Below are 22,034 nucleotides of genomic sequence, written 5' to 3'. Positions count from 1 at the left end.
TTTCTGACATACTGGGGAATATAATCTTTAAACAAAACATGTCAGAAAAAAAATTTGATATGCAGGTGCTATCCGTGCTCTAAATAAATTCAATTAAAGAGAAAGAGAGACAAAAAGAGATAGAGAGAGTTAATATATCCGATAACACATTTAATCGATGACAAAAATTAAGGTAATATGGGGCATCTGTGAAATATGTGGATTAAAGTTCATTATAATTGAAATATTTTCACCGGTTTAGAATTTTCAAATTTACCAAAAATATCTTTTAAGATATTTGGAAAGATAGAGTTGTAAAACCCCAAGCGGGATTCGTACTCATGACTTACAGATTCGTTGTAAACGCTCTAACCCACTGCGCTACGCTGTTACATGTAAATGTAAGTGACAATGTCGGGAAGAAACTACTTATATAATTGCTCTTCATTTATTGTTGATATCGATAAACAATACACCACAACACGGAAGTGTCTCATACTGCTTTAAGAAAAAAATTGCATCGGCCGGGAATCGAACCCGGGCCGCCCGCGTGGCAGGCGAGCATTCTACCACTGAACCACCGATGCTTAATATCGTAGAGGGATATACATGTTACAACAAACATTATAAATTTTGTCTTCATTAAAGATGGTTGGAAGTTGTGGCCATTTTCAGACTACATTGATTTTCCTAAAGTAGAAGAGCTAAATTAAAAAAAAGGAATATATTCAAAATTTACTCTAAAAATTAAATTGAAAATTATAGTTCATAGGTTTGATGACTAATTTGAAGACAATCTAGCCTACAGTTCTTCATTCTTTATAAGAAAAAAAACTTTTGATTCCAGTCCTTGATTTTGAATTCCTCTGCCTAATCTACATTTTATAATATAATATCGATATTGTAACACATGCTTAATAAAAAAGGGTGTTGCTAAAACGCGGAACGGAAAACGGAACGGAAAAATACTTTGAGGTTTATAGCTTAGATTTGTATAGATTGGACACAAACTTTTATACTTTGCAACATTTATTCATTTTTTTGAATGATTATTATCAAAAGGTTGCTTAATAATTTGATATCATTCTTACGAATGCCTATCAACTAAATCGTTGCATTCAATGTGCTTAAACAAGTGCGAAACAGAAAAATGAAATGTACACACATTGTGATTATATAAGCTACATGTATTAAAATAACTTTTTCATTATTTTCCTTATGTAATATGATTTGGAAAATATAGTACCTACCCTGGCAGTTGGTTGAAGCGTTTGGTTGTGTTTTTCATGACTTTGAAACTTGCTTGGGATATCATAATTATTTTAAAAAATTCAAATATGATGTAACCTCATGCACATTGAATTTTTTCATGATCCATACGATCTTAAAAATTTATTAATTATATAGCATTATTGATATCAATATCGTGACCGAAGAACAAGATCCACAACATCTGTTTTGCACAGTAAAGATTTTTCTCACATTTACATACAAAAAATTGATTTATCAAGGAGTTGCCCCCCACCCCCTTTTTTTGGGCTTGTCAAGAATTTTTGGATGAGCCTGCCCCCCCCCCCCCCCAACTTTCAAAAACGATGCTACGTGCCTGGCTTGATGTGAACACATAAAGGGGTGATCTTAAAAGGACAGTGATTTGGGGGGGGGGGGGCGGGAATGGTAGCTGCATGAACATTTGAATAAATATTAAAATATGGCAAGGAAAGAAGGAAAAAAATTAACCCCACCTTACCCCACCCCAGTAAAAAGATGGTTCCTTTTAATGTACATAATGCAATAATCTTTTCCTTGCTCCTTTTTGGCGTTCTTCTAACCGAACGTAGCTTGAAATGATGGGTCATAATAGTTAGTACATACATATTACATCCTTCTTTCTTGCTCTGACATTTCGCATATAATTGGCATAGCCAGGCAAGTGATAAATACCACGTATCAAATAACACTGGTTGTAAATTGTTGAGAACATTACAAACAAACTACTTCAGAAAGCTCTCAAGCATTTGATGTTAAAACATCAATTTTAGGCCTGGGGCTACAAATTATATACAACAAATCGGTTGAAAAACAAAATAATTCGTCGGAGTAGAAAAAACAAATAATGAAGCCGTTTTGCTAGCTGACATAACGCATTTTTCACTCCCAACAATTTGCCATATTTTTATGAAATGTTTAGGATATTGATACCAGGAAGTGACGTAACAGTCATTCCTAATGCATTTCTGACGTGTTGTTTTTATTTGCAGCACATATACATGTATATATATACTTCCTTCTTTGGTCCAAAAATGTCTTTAAAAAAACCGGAAGGGTGGGTGGGGGGACGGGGGTTAGGAAATAGGAAAAGAAACTGAACACTTCATTAGATTTAAGGCAAATTTGCAACATGTGGCAGAAATGATTCCTAGAAACTTTAAAATCGCATGCAGATATAATGAAGTTTCACTTCCGCATAGGTTTCGTTGAACTGCATGTGCTTTCCTTTAATATGAAAAAGTAGATGGCCTTCAACCATGGTATTTATATTTCAAGCATTTTTCTCATTTTTCCTTAAGAATAAGATAAAAAAAAATGTGACACCTTAATCTATCTGTCCATTGTTGTTGTAAACAACAATTTGCTTTTCTTTACTTACAACCCCAGGTGAAATTTTAACAACCTTTTATGTTTATATTCATACAATCCGCATACTTTAATTTTTTGCAAAGTCATGATGAATGTTTCAATCTATTTCAATATATTTAATTCCTCAAAACACGACCAAAACTAAATTCAAATTCAACCCCCCCCCCCCCTTACACCCAGTGCAAGTATTAATTATCAAATTATGAAGAAAAAAATCGACTCTTGTGTAGGTCATTTTTCTTCTTATCTATCTATGGCTTGTTTATTATCTATTTTGTTTTGTTGACTTTTTGTTTTTTGCTTATTTTCCCATCGTTAAGTTGTATTTAATTTGTTCCTAGATATTTAGCAAGTTAAAACTTCATATATAGAGTCCCTGCTTCGAGATCCCTTAATATAAACACAAGGCTTTTTTATCATAAATAAGTGCAAGTCTACTTTTTTCAATTTTACTTTAAAAATACAATTTAGGCATGTGACTATGCCAATAACGTATGAATTTTTAATTTATTTACTAGAATACGATTTGTGCATGTAATTCGATCATTCATCACCTACAGATATATCATATAAGCGATATACATGTATATACCGCCGATTTATCAGTGACTATTTCAGCTCATCCACTGTAAATCCGTAATGGTCACGGAATATTTATTGATAAGTAATTCATACCATATTCATATTATACTGATATCATTTTGCTTAAGTTAATTATATCTCCCAAACCACGAGACATTTTGATGTACCCATTTAATTCTCAATATGTCCTGGGTTAATTAAATTTTGATTTACCTGTTTAAAGTAAATTAATTATCTTCCAAACCACGAGTCGTTTTGATATACCGGTTTAGATCTCAACATACTCGTGGTTAATGAAATTTTGATTTACATTATAATCAATTAGTTTTTCCCTTTAACCAATTTATTACATATATACTTATACCAAACCGGGGCCGTCGGTAGATATTGGTAATAAGCCGCTGACATAATTAAACTCTTAATTACAACTCTAAGCATCTTCACCGAATTAATATACTTTTTTTTTCCACTTTCTGTCATTCAAATTCAACTTTGAATTGGTCACCTAGCTGTCATAAGCGTGACTTGGATTTTTTTTTTATCGCCTCCTTTTCTTATCATAATATGAATACATACAAACACACGTCCAATTCCTCTCTGCTTGCTTTTGACATCTCAACAACTTATTATAATCACAAGCGGTGCGAGATAAAGAGAGTGTAAAACCCAGAAACCCACATTCTAAACTGACGTTTGTATGTTAAGCCGGCTTATTTAGGTTAACCTTGACTCACTAATAAGACATCTCTCTGTAGTTTTCAGCGATTGGAGATTTGAAACTGGACGAAATCTCCAATTAATTCTGACCTAGGTCGGTATTTAAACATTGCAGGACGGCGATAAATACGCGTGTCAATGCCTAACCACTCTATGGGTCTTCATCAAGCATTGTAATTATCTAAAAACCCAAGGAGAGAAATGAAAAATGATATCGCAACTTTATGCTGACAAAGCAAATTACCGAACGTTTAAATATTGATGTAGTATTGAAATGCGAAACCCCTTTAATACGCGCGATAGCTAGTCGAAATTCTCAAGAGGGCTTGATAGCATCCGAATAGGAGATTTTAATAGCGTTTTGAGCGATAAATGATAGATGGTTGCAATAATGTTAGTAATTTCAAAAACCCTCGTGCATCCGTTGAATATTACATAGACGAGGGGAAAAAATAAAATTCTACAGCTAAACAATGAAATAAACCTCAGAAATCGTTGCAAAATTTTTAAAAAGCAGTTTACTTGCATCAAGTTTCCGTAAGCTGATGCCAGGAGACCTTGAACATTATAACTGAAAATTTTCTAGAGGCAAGGATCGTAAATTGCTCTTTCACTCGTGCATGCCGAGAATTAGTTGATATAATCCTGTGAAAAAACCCCGCGGAAATTACCAAAATAATCAATGGAAATATTGCGTCCTTTAAGTGTTGTTGTTTTTTTTTTAATATAAAACACAAACCTAAATTCACTGAAAATATATAATCTAAAAATCTCCAAGCGTCTGTTTCACCTTGAACTGTTTCATGTCACAATAAGATGGATATGACAAAATCTGAAAATGCCACCTGTTCAAGGAAAATAATTAGAATTTTCTGGATTCTGAGCATTCAGTAAACAAAGAAGTGATGTATATAAATAAGCTGGCACATGATCCGAATCATTCTCTTGTCAAGTTGATATGGGCGCTTGCTGAAAGCCAGATAGGTGAAACTCGGCAATATATATGCTTCAAGAAGTGTTGATGAAAGTTTATCTGTTTATCTGTACACGTTGTTATATATAGTATAATGCGATTATGGCGTATGAAGACATTTGGCATAAGCTAGTGACAAGTGCTTTACCACGGTAAAAAAAAAAATGAAATTCCATATCACAAAATAATGAAATATTTATTTAATAAAGAACGTAAAAAGTGAAAAAATTTCTTGTAATTCTATATCATTAGGATTTATGTAAAATTATATGTTTACAAAAATTGAAAACACTATTGCGCTACATATTACCAGTATATCGCCGCCAACTTTTAGTCCGCGGGCTGCAAGAAAAAGGTTTTGGCCTATACATATACCAGACGGGGTGTTCGAATTTTTGTTAACGCAACCTTCTTGTTGCAAATTAAAAACGATGTAATAATGATATATTTGCAACTTAACATTTTTAAGCTTAAATGCTTTATCATAATGCTTCATCGTAAGATGAGCTAATCTAATATTTGTAAATGTATATTGATTTTGCTTTAGTTATGTCGTTGTCCATTTTTATTGAAGTTTAGATGACATCATCACTCGAGTCCCCGGTTTCATGTTTGTACTCTTTAATTCATGCAACAAGAACAAGTTCTTAAAAAGGTACTTTTCACAATGCCGGTTTTTCAAGAAGTCTCAATATGAAAAAAAGTTGTGAATATAAAGTTTTGGACCGAAAAATAATTTATCAAATACACATACCAAACGGGATGTTGGAATTTCAGGAGAAAGACATCTGTCGGAAGTAATATAAGATAGAACAGAAGTGTGGGTGAATGACAAGATCTGGAATGGGAGAAACAAATAGGGAGAAACCAGCATCTCGCGAGGCATAAAAACATCCACCGTTTCATCATCAATTTATATTTATTGAACTCTGCGAATAGCCAAGAATTTTAATAGATTAGAAGTGTGCCAACTATTTATTGTACATTCCTACATTGCGCCCACATTGTACTCAAATGAAGTCATCCTATGATTCGAAGAGATTTCAAGCCGATTTATGGACATTAACTATGGGGTGGGAGATTTGACGCAGTAATTTAACCTTCTAATATAATAACTTAAGTCCATTTAACTCCAATATAGTATATATGTTCTATATCTATCAGTAAAATGAATTTTTTTTTTATGATTCTCAAATCTAAAAATGATTTCTTTAATTTTTGTGGTACCCTTTTTTATTGTAATTATTTATTATTGGGGTAAAAATAAATCTTTTAAAACCAAGCATCTTTCCCGAATGTTTTTTTTTATATTTTGTGTAATATTTAAAAAATAATAAAATTGGCTTGAATACATATTCCACATTTATACATTTAGCACGTATATTTATTCTAGTATTTCAGGGTTTTTTGCGTATTTTTCGAATTGTACTGTGGCATGGGATTTTATGTAAAATGATATTTTCAATATCTGATAGCATAGTTGAAATTAATTTGCCAACAAGCTACATAAAACTGTACATAGAAGCAGATAATCATCCAAACGAAATATTTTTTTTTTTTTTATATTTCAATAACTGCTAAATCCGATTTTAGAAAAAGCATTTCGGTTCCCTATCAAACGCCTTATCAAAATATCGGCATGAATTGGTTCTAAAGATATTATCTTAAATACTGTTAGATGTAAAATCAATTGACAAGTTTTGTTAAGGAAATATATCATTTAAAAGCAAAGATAAGGAAGGATGAGTTGTAAATAAGTTACCCATCAGATTTAACGTATTATTTTAGAGATGGTATATTTAGCCATAAACTACCGGTACGGTATAATTTTGTAAAGAAAAAATCCAAACATAACAGCTTCAAAATACATGTATGATCATATTCTATATAATTAAACAAAATTGCCACGACTACCACCCCCCCCCCCCCCCCCACTGAATTTTCACACCGTCTCTGAAGATACCGATGTAGCATATTATGCAAAGTTTTGCCGACACTTTTATTTTTATCAAAATTGTCAACACATTCTTGATCGCAACTGGTATATGAATGGAAAAATAAATCAAGAAGTTCTTTTGTATTTATTTCAAAGTTAAATAGGCTGATTCGACAATTTTCTAATAAAGTGGCTTACAAGTACATGTAGTTAAGATTTAGAACACTTATTTCAGAGAAGCCGATTACAACATCTGAAGACCCAGTCACGGGTCTTTAAACTTTGCTCCACATTTTTAGCATTAATTAATTGTTTAACTAAAAGCGAAAAAATACAACTGCGCATCATTTTGATTAAAGTAGGAAAGTACATAATCATTACATATATCAACCGATTATCTTAATTGTTTTAATTTCGTAAAATAGAATGTTTATTAATTCGAAACCCGGGTGCAACATGCTTGACCATTTAAGTACGCACGATCGAAAATAAGCTGACTGTATAGCACACAATTTGAAAGTAAAAAGGTTGAATAAAGCACTTGGGAATAAAAGTGCTGCTTGTATGTCTTAAGAGGACTCAAAAGTCGTGGCCATTTTCAGACTCTATTGATTTCCTTTAGAAGGAGAACTCTATATAAAAATATAGGAAAATACCCAAATTCAAAAGGTGATATAAATGAATTGTTCCTTTATTAAATAATACTTTTTAGCTCAACAAATCATATCTGAAAATTTTAGGCAGATCTGATGGTGAAGTTGTTGAGCATCCGGTCTCCTTAAATGTTCGTTGTTCAATAAATAAAAAGAAAAATCCTTTGACGGTTTGCACTCTTATTAAAAGCTCTTGCACTGATGTTTGCAATTGGAAGAAACCATTTTTTCTATGAAGTAATTCAAAAGACGGTCATTCGGTTAATAGATTCCACAAGTGAAAAGTGTTTTTGCAAGTTGTGGTCGAAGATGAGCATAACACTTCCAAGAAGGAACAAACAAGCGAAAAAATAAAACAGACGGTGCCATAGAACTGACATAATCGTCCATGTATCATGCAGAGAAACAATACTTGATTAGGATAGAGCATTACACGTCGTGCACCTCGCCATAATTTATCAAAATACTTAAAGTGGCTTTGATGTTTTCGATGATACTTGCAGTACATCTCCATAATCTTGTACAGTTGTTATCGCTGTTCGATCGATAAAGTCGAGAGCATCCGATTAGTTGCTTGTTGAAAAGATTTGTTGTCAAAGGTATAAGGAGTGGTAATATAAAATAGCATTGATATGTGTGCGCAACATAGTTATAGATCAGTTAAGAACAGATGTAGTCACGAGCAATTACATGTATCAAGAGGTTTCAGCAGTTTCATTAACTGTCTACTTTAGAATTTAACAAAAAGCCAGCAATCATGATCACTGGGCTTGCTCGGTGTTTTCATGGTATCAGATTGCGAGTTTCCTTTTAATTATAAAAAACCCAGGAATGAATACTTGTACCTTAAATTATCTGTTTTATTAACTTACAAACTGTTCCTCTATCTTGATCGAATTAAGAGGAAACCTCTGTGTTTCACAGATGGATGCTAACTATTTTAGATAGTGCTTTTAAAATTGAGTTTTGCAAGGAAAGTTTCAAATAAATCCTCAATATCTTTTGAATAAAACACGAATAGACTGCTACCAAGTGTTGCTCTGCTTTGAATTTATATTCCGTTTTATGGAATTTCGAGATGGTTCATGGTTTGTTATTGTCATTTTTTTTCACCTAAACACTGAGGTTAGTTCAAGATAATGATATTGAAGCGTTTGCACAGTAAGGTAATTTGACTACGAGCTTGTTAAAAAAAATTAATTTCAATTTTTTGACAGGATGAATATAAAAACAATGTTTTTCTTTAATTAATATTCTTTCTCCATCACTTTCCTTAATATTGGATCAGAAAGCCAAATATGTATGCAATTTTAAACTTAATATACAAGTATTATTAAAAAATAATGCAAGTATATGCACAATATGCATACAGTACAAATAGTTGAACGGCATATATCTAGTACAAATGCGAAATGATTAATCAATAAACAGCGGATCCTTCATGGTGGTTTAATTACAATAATAAACTGAGTTTTGGACAAGCAATTTATGCATCTAAAAAATAGATCGACTCACGTCATTTTACACGTATTTACATAACAAGGGTTACAATGAAATTTTTGTCCAATATGTGCAAAAACACAAATGCTGACGTAATTAACATATGCGCCCTAGGGGTGCGCATTGTGCGCCTTTACCGAGGTGTCATCACATCATGTTTCAAATCATAAGCTCATATTATGTTGAGCGAGGAATCCTGTCATGAAAAGATAAACTACACAAATTTCTCAAATGTATGTAACCCGTATGTTCTGAATATGTTAAAGCTGTTCGCCCAAAAAATGTTTGATTGATATTAAATGTCTGATGCCATCTTTTACATTTAAGTAGCCACAATAAATGTCCAAATTATTCACTATAAGTGACAAACTTGACGTGGGTATATGATCCCTGTATCGAATAACTTTTTGTTATTCAAATCTAGAATAAATCTTTAACTCTACTTCTATGTGCCTATTTTGTGCTAATAAATGTCAGAATAGGTTACTAAAAAGCGATCGTGTCATAATTCGTGAAACATAAAACCGTCAACAAAATGAAATATGAGAGCATACGTAATGTATATATTCCCAGTAGAAGAAACTCTGGAAATATTCGTATTCTTTTAGGATTTTTTCTTCTCCCCTTTAGGACTTGTCATTTCTGATCTAATTTCTCCAAACGAAAAAAAAATGAGTTAATATATTCACCAACTACATGTGACATGTAGTGCCAAACAAAATTCATGTTCTTTTTAAGAATAATAAAATGAAAATGGACTAAAACTGCGGTTACAAACATTAAAAGAAATACGGGGAACATTTTAAACAAATTGAGCAAACTTACGAAATAACATTTGTAACAAAATGTAGATTTTTCTTTTTTAAGAGTGTTATTCAAACTTAGATAAGACAACGTGTATGCTTCGGTCCTCAGGTAACTCCCGTTATATTTTAGTTAACATCCTCTTTTGATCTAAGGGCTATATAACGAGCAGATAAAACCTTTTCATTTTTTTTCAATACCGCTTACATATACCTAACGTATATATCATTTGGATGAAACAATTCAGAGACAACTCAGGATTTTGAACTTAAAGCCAGATTTGTAGCAGGTAAAACCCGAAAAAGTCTTTGAAATGTACTCATTATATTTCTCTAAGCTTAAAGAGAGAAACATCAAATTTATTGTTGTTAATAAGAGACGAAATAATCCGTGTCGGCATTTCTTCTTTAAATATACATTTCAGTTATCCTTAATGACAGGCTCCGTTTTCTTAAGTATATTACTATTTGCTTTTAATTGCAAACATATGACATCGACTTTCAAAGCAAGGATGATTTGGTGGTGTGTAAAAATAATTAGTTAAAGACCTTGCCCTTTCGTCGCACTAAAACCATAAAAACGGGATATACCATAGCATTGCATAGAAAGATGTTAACATCAGCAGATCAATAGACACGGAGAACTGCTTTGCGGTATTTTTTTTTCTAGGATGTTGTTATTCTGATAATGGAACATGAATTTATTCTACTTTCAGTGATCAAATAAAAAGTAAAAAAAAAAAAAAGAGAAGTGACGTAAACCAAAAGGAGAATCCGGTCTTCAAAATTATGACCTAATTTTCGGAGGATTTAGAAAAGAAAAAAAAACTCTTTAAACTAAATGCCTAAAACCTGAAATAAAAAAAGTAACAAAAGCGTATATGAAAAAAGAGAGATCTTGACCGTCCGTTTGTATACATCATAGAATCCCGGCTGTCAAACCATTTGGCCGAGGAGAATAGCTTGACCGCTGCTATAAAAGCTTGCTCTCTTTGGGAGAACCTACTCATCTGGAACACGACGCTCAAACACGGATCAGCTGATTTTAATGTTCAAGATGCCGGCGAATGTTAATTCCGTTTTTTATATCATAGCTTGTATAGTGGTTGCAGTTTTTTGCACCGTTCTACCTCAGACAATAGATTCAATGGAGGATTTGGAACACATTGAGACCGGCAACATTACACAAGAACAGATTTTGAGTATCTTATCTCAAAACAGCAATTCACCAGGCGATTCAGATGGATTAAATTCAAATCAGAGTCGGTGTCAGACTTGCAGGATAAGAGAGGATCAGAAGAGAATACGAATTGAATCAATCAAGAACAGAATTGCACATGCATTAAAACTGGACGTTCTGGGTATCCCCAACATAACAGAAATACGGATACCAAAAGTTCCATCATATCAGAGGTTACAAGAGAGATATGCAATTCAAGACAGAGTGAGTGAAATGCAAAGTGATGAGCCATACACGTACGCTGATCAGATCGAAGACGAGGAAGATGAGTTCGGAAGATCAGAGAGGACGTACATATTTTCCGAAGAACGTAAGTTTTGTCAATATTTTGCCTTTTGATTTGGTTTAAATTAAGGTTTAATCAAGCTATATTCAAATATTGATGAGAATCATCCTCCATAATGATACCAACAACTCAAATAAATTAAAGTTGCATCATTTGTTTTCGCAACAATATCATATTTTTTTTTTATACACAATTAACGATTTTTTTTAACCTTACTTCGTTTTTCAGCATTGATAAATATTGTGTAAAGTATCCTAGTCTTTTATTTGTTTATTTATCTTTTTATTTTTGTATGGGAAGGGATAATTTGAACCCTAAAATTATAGCATTGCGTTCATATTTCTGTAATACAATTTCTTTTTATTAAACCACGTGCAATTTTTCATGGCAACCATACTAAATTGTTTTAATTTTAAATATTAAATAAAAAAAATAAAAATAAAATGCTATTTGTAATAATAAAATGACAACACCCATATCCATATGAAAATATATAGAAATGTTTAAAAAATATATAATAGTTTGCAAATTAAAAGAATACAACTGTAATAAAAAAAAATAGGATTTATTTGCAGGCTATCAGACAAATATACTTCGTCTATTGTTTTTGTAGTTTAATAACAAAAAATCATATCACAAATATTAAGGAGTTTAATATACAAATACACTTTTAATCGCTCACCTTCAACCTTCATTTTTCGTAGATGTAATATTATCATTATTAATTAAATGTATATATTTGTTGTTACAGCCCCAGTATCTCTCGACATCGTAACTCCTAACGCAATATACTTCAACATGCCTTCAATGGAGAACAGAGACGTGTATAAAGCACTGTTATGGGTTTACATAACCCCCCGCAGTCATTACGACTTACCCAACAACGTATCCGAGATATTCCTGTACAGGCTGGTTCCACCAGGAAAACACGGCGGCCCCCCTGTCAAAAGATTTCTCAAGAAGAGGAAAAGACCGATTTCTAGCACCAGTGGTTGGCACCACTTTGACGTGTCAGACATTGCACATCGCTGGGCTTCAAATCCTTCCTCAAATCTTGGACTGGTAGTAGAAGCTTTTGATGCTGAGAATGAAAATTTGATTGTCATGCCACCTACCTCTGGAATAGATGAAGGATATGTAAGTAATTTTCGATGACTCGTGGTGAAGATCGCCCTTTGTATTCACATTCTTTTTCTTTTCTCCTTCAGGCTGCTATTTAGAAACATGTTTAATTTCTTTTAAAATCCAAATCTTGGCAATAAGTGTGTCATTAGGTCAAAAGTCTATCTTTTGTTGATAAAAGGGGGAATTATTAACATCATTAGAAATTCTTGTCGGTGAAAGCAAAAGAAAATTGCTTGGTCTGCACTTTTTTGCTAATAAATCCCAAGTGCATTGTGACCAGGTGGCAGTCGACCTATAAGAACCGAAAGTTGACATGTGGATATTTATGTACATTTCTACTTTTGGTGTACTTTAGTGAGCTATAATAGGAACAGCTGTGGCTTATTTTCTATTTGATTGAATCCATGATATATCCTACACAAATGTTTATCATTTTCTTTTTATCAAAGGTCTATTTAAAGAAAATGATATTTGCTTATCCGATTTTATCAACAAACCCAATTAAAACACTTGTTCCTTAATTCACAATAAAAAAAGTACCTACTTAAGTTAAAAAAAAAGGGGGAAATAATCCGCATAATAACTCGATTTATCAAAGAAAAATTATTTTAAAAATTGAATTTTTTTTTGCAGGAACCCAACCTAGATTTGCGGACAACAACAACAGCAACACACAGTCGGAGAAAAAGATCCACTGGACTAACCTGCGATGAGCAAAATCAGTTTGAAGCGTGTTGTCGTTATCCTTTGACCGTCAGTTTTTTAGAATTTGGTTGGGACTTTGTCATTGCTCCCAAATGGTATGACGCCTATTATTGCGCTGGAGAGTGCAGGAACGAAGGAATGAGCAATCACGGTCACTCATCAGTTGTTCAACAAGTACCAGAGTCAAGAATGATCGGAAATAATCCGGGTCCGTGTTGTTCACCCGTCCGAATGTCTAATCTTAGAATGCTGTATTTTGATCATACCTCTAGATTACAGCTCACAACTCTTCCGCGTATGAAGGTAGTTAGGTGTGGTTGCTCTTAAAAGAGATATTGTCCAATTGAACTGTTTTTGTATGTGTTGAATTTATGGATCTAAGATCCACAAGACTGAAAGTCTTTCAGCGTGCAGTTTATTCTAAGTTTTCGTAGAAATATCGAGGTATCCAGCCTTTTTCTACATATCGACACGTTAAAATATTTTTAACATGAACAACTTCTTGAAGATGACCTTTTTGAGAATGAAAATATGAAATAAGACAGTTAAGGTTTTGACTAAAATCATTCTCTTTCGTCTTTCACCTTCAACGTTGGTGCGTATTTAAGAATAGGGCAAAGGATATAGATATGAACATATCTTAAAGGCATGTTGTTCAGTATTGAAATCCGTTACATGATCTCTTGTGGAGAGTATTCTTTGGTGTGTTTTTTTAAACAAGGTAGATTTGAAGTTTTATACGATGTGTTGTGGTGCTTTTTCGTAATTGTGCTTTTTGTGTTGTGTTTTGATTCCATTCAATGTTATTGTTAATGTACAGCTGTTAAATTGTAAAGCACTGTGAGAAATACATTTGAATGTTTGTGCGAACAGCTTTTTAAATATGTTGATTTTAATTGACGCGCCAAATTTTGGAGTTTTAAATGTTTTTATTAACATGGCTTTTGGTGCAATCTAGAATATAAGAAAGTCTCTTAAATTGTTTGTTACTGTTTTGCATTCCAAGAAAATGTGATTACATTTTATCTCCTTCAAAATGTTTGAATGATGTGCAATATATAGAGTTAGATGGTACGACGTCTATTCTGAATAGAAAAGCGGAACATTTTTATGTATGAATGGCAAATTTTGTAATTGTTGCAAAATAAAACTGCACATTTTTGATGTGCCTAAACATTATGAGAAACTGTGATATTCAAAATAAAGAAATGCGTATGTATATATTTTTGTTGTGACCTTCCTTTATAAATAAACTTGTGTTATAAATACTTTTTTTCATATTTTAATTACATATGACAAGCTTATTTTGTAAAGATTCAAACAATTCATGACGATATTGCCAGGTGATAATTATCAGAACAATTTGGATTAGTAGGTTGATATTCAGGTAATAAAGAATTGATTGAAGTTTATAAAAGATTGTTGTTGCAAAAATAGGCTAAAGGGAGAAATAAAAACATTAAATGAAAAATAATGAACGTCTTTGAATTATAGTTTATAGTTTTAAAAAGATAAAATTTAAGATTAAGAAATTCATTTAGCTGTGTAATCTAGCTTCTCTTGCAATATCTAAAATAACCTTCGTCAAAAACGGCTTGGCATCGCCTATACCTCCACTGTCAATGACATCCATGGACAGAACACAATCTGATATCTTTTAATTAAAACGTTCTAAACGAGTGTTTGATACCGACATGCTCTAAGGTTGTACCAGGAACTAAGAGATACATATGTTACTATGATTAATTTTCATAAGACAGAAATTGGAGAGGAAAGGTGCAGACCAGCATTATGAAACAACTTGATAACTTAAAAAAAAAATAAAACAGAACAGTAAATTTATGAGGGCTTCCAATTCGAAAACTCACAACGTAGTGCAATAGGTCTAAGCATCAGTTACTGATCTGAAGATCATGACCTTGAAACCCACTGTTATAAAAAAAAATATATTTTTTTTTTACCGACTGAAACATGTCGGTAATTATACAATTGAAAGACATTTGAAAGATCATTTTAAAGATTTAATTTTTAAATTTAAATTTTAAAGATCATTTAAAACATTTCGCTATCAAATAAAAACAACGTATAAGCAAAAAATCTATTTTTTTTTAATCAAAACAATAATAGATAAAAGACAAGCATGAAAATAAACTTTAAAAAATACACCTATTAGAATGGGGAATTATAAAAGCAGATATGTTCGAATAATACAGTAGATATGTATTTTCTGCCGATTTTGTCTTTCTTTACTTCGTAAAAGTGCAACATTATGAAGCTCTAATAACGCGTTCTTAAAATTGTGTAAACCCTTTTCAGTGGTTAGAAAAACAATGGCATAAGACTTAAAAATCGACAAATAATGGAAACATATTCACATTTTTTTCTACATTTTATGATGGTTTTAGTCTCATGCTGACATACAAGTTAAAGCGGAAAAATCTAACACTTTGTACGCCTGGTTCTGTTTTCTGACATCAACCAGGCACAACATGTTTGAAATAGAATTTTAAAATACTAATATTTCATGTCGAATCTCAATCGGGAAATATATAGGTTGGTGGTTTGCTATTGTCAATCACTACGAATTGCTGCAATAAATACAATTTATTTGAACAGAATGACAAACTTACTGACAGTCGACCGTCAAGCTGAAGTGTTATAGTGACATTTCTTACATGCAGAAACTGCTTTACATTAGCAGCTAATAATATATTATAGCCTCCATATAACCACTGCTCTGACGCGGCCAAAACCATCATGTCATTTTATCAATTCAACATTCATGATATATAAAAAATGCATACGAAATGTCCATATAGGTGACATTTTTCATATAGTGGCGTTGATAGAAACGTGAAGACCTGAAGGTCAAAACTATATATACTATGTAGGTAAAACGCGATCTCATTTTCCTAACTGAGGACATAAATGATGTACGTGCATATTTTTCTACTTGTCATAATTTTAAAATAGATTTATGTATCTAATGATTCTTTATATTACTTCAAAAGTTAAAAATAAATGAGGCAAAAGAAGAAAAAAGAGGTTTTCTATCTTTAACAACATATTCAAAGCCTTACTAGCACGAAAATAATGAAAAAGATGGCTTATAATTAAAACGCAGCTGGAAAAATGAAGTTTTTGTTGTAAAAATACATCAGTGTTGGTAATTTTCTAAAAGAAATATTCAGAACTACATTTACGTACGGTGTCAAAAAGAATAACGTAAAATGGGCGGAGTAACGCGAGAGGCAAACATATTTCTGAACAGCAAGGAAAAAACTACCGGACATGTATAGCGTCAAACGTCATTATTATGATATACCTTGAAAGAAAAAAATGAGCATCATTAAATAGTTTTAATAAAATTGATTTTCCCTTGCCTGATTCATAATAAAAGTTATTATTTTGCAAAAGAAAAAAAAAAGCAATTGCATATTTGTAAAAAATGAATATTTTGTTTGAAAATTTTTAAGAGAACTCGATTTCAAACGTTATTTCAAAATACTTTGCCAAAAAATCTTTTGAACATAAACCTGTTTTATCAGCTTATACCTTCATTCAATCCTATCGACCTTCTCTGAACCACTAAAACTTTATTACCTGTTAATTAACGATAACAGAGTAAGGTTTCAGTTGAAAAAGACGAGATGCATGTTTCAATCGATAAGCTCTATATTACGTCAGACACCAAGTATCTTAATTACGGCTGTCTATCAATGCACACTGCATGAATCATTTTTTCGCATGTATACTCTTTCAAAATATGCGCAAAAGTGTTCATTTCTTTCATTGTTGAAATCACTGCTCGTTTCTTTTGTCATTTTTCAAAATCCTTCGAAGAAAATGAATGTGAGTTAGCAACAAAAGAGACTGAAGGCGTCAATGGATTTATTGTTATTTAGTGCCGAGTTTTTAAAGGTTTTTATCATTTATGATCGACAAAAGTGATTTTTTGTTGTAGACTTTGGGCCTCTGTGTATCTTGACCGCTGGTATAAAAGACATAGAGCGTGTTCTTTCTCGAGACAGACACCGAAAACCATCAGCTGATTCAAAGTGAACGATGTATTCAAACCTGCTCTCATTAATTTATACGTACACATATTTTACAATGCTAGCATTCTGCACGGTGATACCTCGAAGGAACCTGGATATAATGGAACAATATGGTGTTACCGAAGAGGAATCGGAGCAAATCGCTAACATTTTGGATCAAACCCCAGAGTTGTTGAACGGATTTGATGGTTTAAATAATACAGAAAACCAGTGTCGACCCTGTCGTATTCGTGAGAGCCAAAAGAAATTAAGATTGGATTCCATTAGAGCAAAACTGTCTCACGCTTTAAGATTGGACGTTTTAGGTATACCAAATGTTACACGAACACGATTACCAAGAGTTCCATCCTATGAAAGATTACAGCAACAATATGAAAACGAATTAAATTTGAATGAAATGCAAAACGATCAAGCATATTCATATGCAGAACAGCTAGAAGATGAAGAAGATGAATTTGGTAGAATGGAAAGAACCTTTATATTTTCTGAAGATCGTAAGTATTAAGTATACTGCAATTACAATATTGTGCAACATGACCATGAAAAACTTTCATTTTTCTTGCGCCTTACAGTACCAAAAAACTGATATGAAAAAGTTGTCGCAGGTTGTACAATAAATGTTTTTATATTTTACCACCGAGGAAAGACGATGAATTTATTAACCAATTTTATTGTAAAAAGGGGGTACTTTGACGGCTACAATTTATTTCATTTCAGCACCAACATCATTGGGAGTAGAAGCCCCAAACGCAATATACTTCAATATATCTCATATGGAAAACAGACGTGTGTACCAGGCCCACTTATGGGTATACATCGAACAACGAAGACAATATGACTTACCACACAATGTAACGGAAATGTTTCTATACAAATTGGTTTCTCCTGGAAAACGTCTAGGACCACCAGTCAAAAGGTTCATAAAAAAGAGGAAAAAATCCATTGCAGAAACTGCTGGATGGCATCAATTTGATATCACTGAATTGGCCCATTCTTGGGTAACCGATCCTTCTTCAAACCTAGGGGTAGTTGTAGAAGCCTTCGATGCAAATAATGAAAACCTCATTGTCCTTCCTAATGGATCTGCAAGCAGCAGTGGATATGTAAGTTGCTACCGATACTATGCATTAAATTGGACAGAGCAATCTTATATTTAATCAGATTTGATAGTTTTTTTAAGGTTGGCTTAGTTTTAACATTCCAATGCTGTAATTCATGCAGACAGGCATGGTAGCATTGCATAATAATATGAATTGAATCTGTTGGTCTCATATTGACACAAATCAAAAACTGCATAAATGCAAAATACTGTTTAGTATATTACTAGATTTATTCAATGAAACATAAACTAAAGAAGAGTACCAAACAGAAAATGTATCTAAAAAGCTTTTAAACTCATTTTCCGTAAAAATCAGTGACTCAACCAAATGATATCAAGACTTATATTTAGGAAAGCTTGGTAGTGATCGTTTAATTATCTGATTAAGTATTCAAATATTTATATGAAGAAACAAAATGTTGACATATGTATAGACATTTAAACTGAAGTATATGGGCGCAAGACAATCTATTATGCCTTAACTGTTAAGTTAATGGTTAACTTCATGAAACTCAAGTTACATTACACCTGGCAAAACATGTAAAAATAAGTATTTTTGTACCCGTATAATGAACCAATACAATTGCTATTGTTTCAGAGAAATCGTATGTCTAAGGTCAATTTTAATTGAATCTTATGAAAGATTTATTAGTACAGGTGCATGGATTAGTTCTAAATACAAAACACACACAATGGTTATATATAGCAAAGATTACACGAAACGCCCAAAAATTACAAAGTGTTGATTTGTCAAAAATAATATTGAATAAATTTATTAAAGTTTTGATAACTAAAGTGCATGTAATTAGTTTCTATTAAAAGCAGTTAATAGCAGAACTTGGACATGAAATCATAACATCTATCCACCTATTATGTTTTGTATCCATGTTATCTTAAGATAAAAAAAAAACAACAACACCCGCCTTAGCAATAGTAAGATTTTAACCGCCCTTTATTCATAATAAGAAGGGATAATATATATATATACTAGTTAAAAGTATCATAAAAAAGAAAAAGAAAGAAAAAACATTTGGCTCACATATATGCAAAATCACCAGTTTTTAAATTTCATTGCTTAGGAAATACTATAACTATAATACGTCTAAATGCAAAGAAATATAAGGTTTAAATTAATTTAGAAAAAATTTAAAAATAAGAAATTTATCATTGACATGTAAATTAATAGAATAATATACAATATATAATAATAAAACGCATTGGTAATTTGATTACAGTTGGGATATGCGTTTTGTATTGATCTAGAATTATTCGACTGTTATACCAGTTTCTTGATTAATTGTTTCATGTCATGCATTGTCGTATCATATTTTGTATCTCTGACATTTGTTGAGCCCAAAATTCTGATAATTTTAGACTCGATTGTTGATAAATGTTATTTTATCAGATTTTTCCAATATCTTATGTATTTATATAAATCGAATATTTCTTTTTGCTAATAGCTCAATTTTTTTGTGAAATTTAGGTTTCATCGTTTACCTTTTTTCATAGTATTTATCAAAAAATACGTTTTCAAACAGAAAATTTATTTCGATTTAAGAAGTCAATGCATTGTTTTAAATTTCATAAATCATGGGTTTTTGTAGGAACCAAACCTTGACTTCAGGACAACAACAGCCCTTCATGAGAACAGAAGGAAGAGAGATACAGGTATTGACTGCAACGAGCAAAACCAATTTGAAACGTGTTGTCGCTATCCTTTAACAGTGGATTTCGAAGAGTTCAAATGGGATTTTGTTATCGCACCGCTGCATTACGACGCCTATTACTGCGCGGGAGAATGCAGAAATGAAGGTTTGAGCCAATCTGGCCATGCTGCTGTTGTTCAGCAGGTTCCCGAATCGAGCATCATTGGAGGCAGTAACGCTGGACCATGTTGTACACCTGTTCGGATGTCAAGTCTCACGATGCTTTACTTTGATCACAATCTTAGGGTACAATTAACGACACTGCCAAAAATGAAAGTTGAACGCTGCGGGTGCGCCTAAGTTCATTCATGTGTGATTTTTGATAATACAGATTTCTGTTGGTGAAATACGTAGTGCTTTCATTTGAAGAGTAAAATATTTATCTTGTTTGCTCTTCTTTCGTTCCACCAATAGTTTGTTGAATAGGGCATTTTTGAGCGGTTTTGAATATACACGAAACTCCATTGAATGATCTCGATTTTAGATTTGTAGTGTTTGTGAAAATTTGTCTTGCCAGACGCTACTGTCTGCAGAATATTGAGACAAATCATATGATTTTCCTTACTTATGTATGTTTTTCGTTGTATTTACCGTGTTATTAATTCGTATATGTAATGTAAGCTATTGTTATTTTGAAAGGTGTTAACTGCGTGCCCATAAGACTACTTAATATATGTATATTTTGCATTTGAGTAGTATCGATTCACATACATGTTTATTTTTCTCTAAAACCATTGCATTCCATATATTCTACAAAAACCGCCATCTTAACAAGTAAAAGACTGACAAATCATTTACTGATGCTTGATGAAAAATGTCATTTAAATTCATGCACAAAATGTATGTGCCTAAAAGAAGTTCTACTGTGATAATCGTTATGAAAATAAAATGGCTTTTGTTCTTTACGTTTCTTCGTTATTCCTATTTTGTGTGGAAAATCATCGTTAAAGTTAAAAATATCAATCAAAATTGGAAAACATTGAGAGAGAGAGAGAGAGAGAGAGGGAGAGAGAGAGAGAGAGAGGGATGCAGACAGACAGACAGAATGAAAATAAAACGATAAAATATAGGAGAAATTCCCTAGCGAAAATGAAGATTATTGTACTAGAAAACGACGCACCAACCCTTGTCATTTGAGTACATATATTTTACAACGTAAGCGGCTGATTTCATTCTTTTGACGCGTTGCACTATATATTTGTTTAATGTTGTACTCATTCAACCTCATTTTTCCGGTAATTTTCTTCTCGGAGGTACAAAGTTGGGGGTTTATGGCACGTGTCCTTCAAATGTAAGAGTTTTCAATGCATTCACATTGAACAGGATTTGTATTTGCTAATCCAGGGGGTCTTTATTTGTTCTTTCTGATAAACATTGAGCGGCGAATGATTTATAACGCCTATATTTTAGACTTTATAAAGCCTATAAAATTGTTGCTACAAAGACTTCTTATTTCTGTAGTAAAATGTCAAAAATTTCGAAAATATACCTAATATCTTGATAAAATTGGTTAGATAATTATTATTTTATACAGCAATAATCACATATTCAATATTAGAAATATAAAAAGGACCAAGTAAAAATTGTTTTAAATTCTTTGTCGTTTTTCAAATTTACGAAGATGAAATAGGGTATTGTAAAAATTAAACGAATTTTAACGTTTAAAAAAAAATGTTAGCACGAACATTCTGGATTGTTCCCTCCCTAAAAAATAAAGAATATCACGAGTTTATTTTTGATACCTTGTACAACAGCTACTCCACTAAAATCAAGACTGAAATGCAATTATCATTTTGAAATGAAGAAGAACAATACAACCATCGTCTTTAACACTGTAAAGAGGTTTCAGATTTCGCAAAAAAAGGAAAAAATGAAAAACCATTGAAACCTGTTTTAACGACAACAGGTTTCCTTTAAAAATCAACAAACTGATTGAACGAGATACTTTAAAGATGTGCATCTTATTCTTAATGCCAGACATTAACATAATAACCTACAGACGGATTATATTCTGCAAGGTCATCGCATTAAT

The 22,034-nt window shown here is 32.2% G+C and overlaps 1 protein-coding gene and 1 non-coding gene across 2 annotated transcripts; one reads left to right on the top strand and one right to left on the bottom strand.

The window, feature by feature from the left end:
• Positions 1-495: 495 nt before the first annotated feature.
• Positions 496-566, bottom strand: Trnag-gcc (transfer RNA glycine (anticodon GCC)). The gene has a single exon. It is a non-coding gene; the product is annotated as a tRNA-Gly (tRNA).
• Positions 567-10,395: 9,829 nt separating this feature from the next.
• Positions 10,396-20,907, top strand: LOC128163365 (uncharacterized). Its single transcript, XM_052826943.1, has 7 exons — positions 10,396-11,333; positions 12,061-12,446; positions 13,068-13,458; positions 17,104-17,118; positions 17,203-17,691; positions 17,915-18,300; positions 19,901-20,907. Exons 1-7 carry the CDS (start codon positions 10,832-10,834, stop codon positions 20,300-20,302), a joined length of 2,571 nt encoding a protein of 856 aa, XP_052682903.1. The 5' UTR covers positions 10,396-10,831; the 3' UTR covers positions 20,303-20,907.
• The last annotated feature ends 1,127 nt before the right edge of the window (positions 20,908-22,034 follow it).

This window comes from Crassostrea angulata, chromosome 9, assembly GCF_025612915.1.
Source record: "Crassostrea angulata isolate pt1a10 chromosome 9, ASM2561291v2, whole genome shotgun sequence".
Taxonomy (NCBI): Eukaryota; Metazoa; Mollusca; class Bivalvia; order Ostreida; family Ostreidae; genus Magallana; species Magallana angulata.
This window is presented reverse-complemented; position numbering and strand designations above follow the sequence as displayed.

Bases quoted from the DNA above. Each gene is read 5' to 3' on its own strand.
- LOC128163365 (XM_052826943.1), top strand. From the start codon at position 10,832: ATGTTCAAGATGCCGGCGAATGTTAATTCCGTTTTTTATATCATAGCT. The intron at 12,447-13,067 runs GTAAGTAATTTT...TTTTTTTTGCAG, and splicing joins CTGGAATAGATGAAGGATAT to GAACCCAACCTAGATTTGCG. The intron at 17,692-17,914 runs GTAAGTATTAAG...ATTTCATTTCAG, and splicing joins CTTTATATTTTCTGAAGATC to CACCAACATCATTGGGAGTA.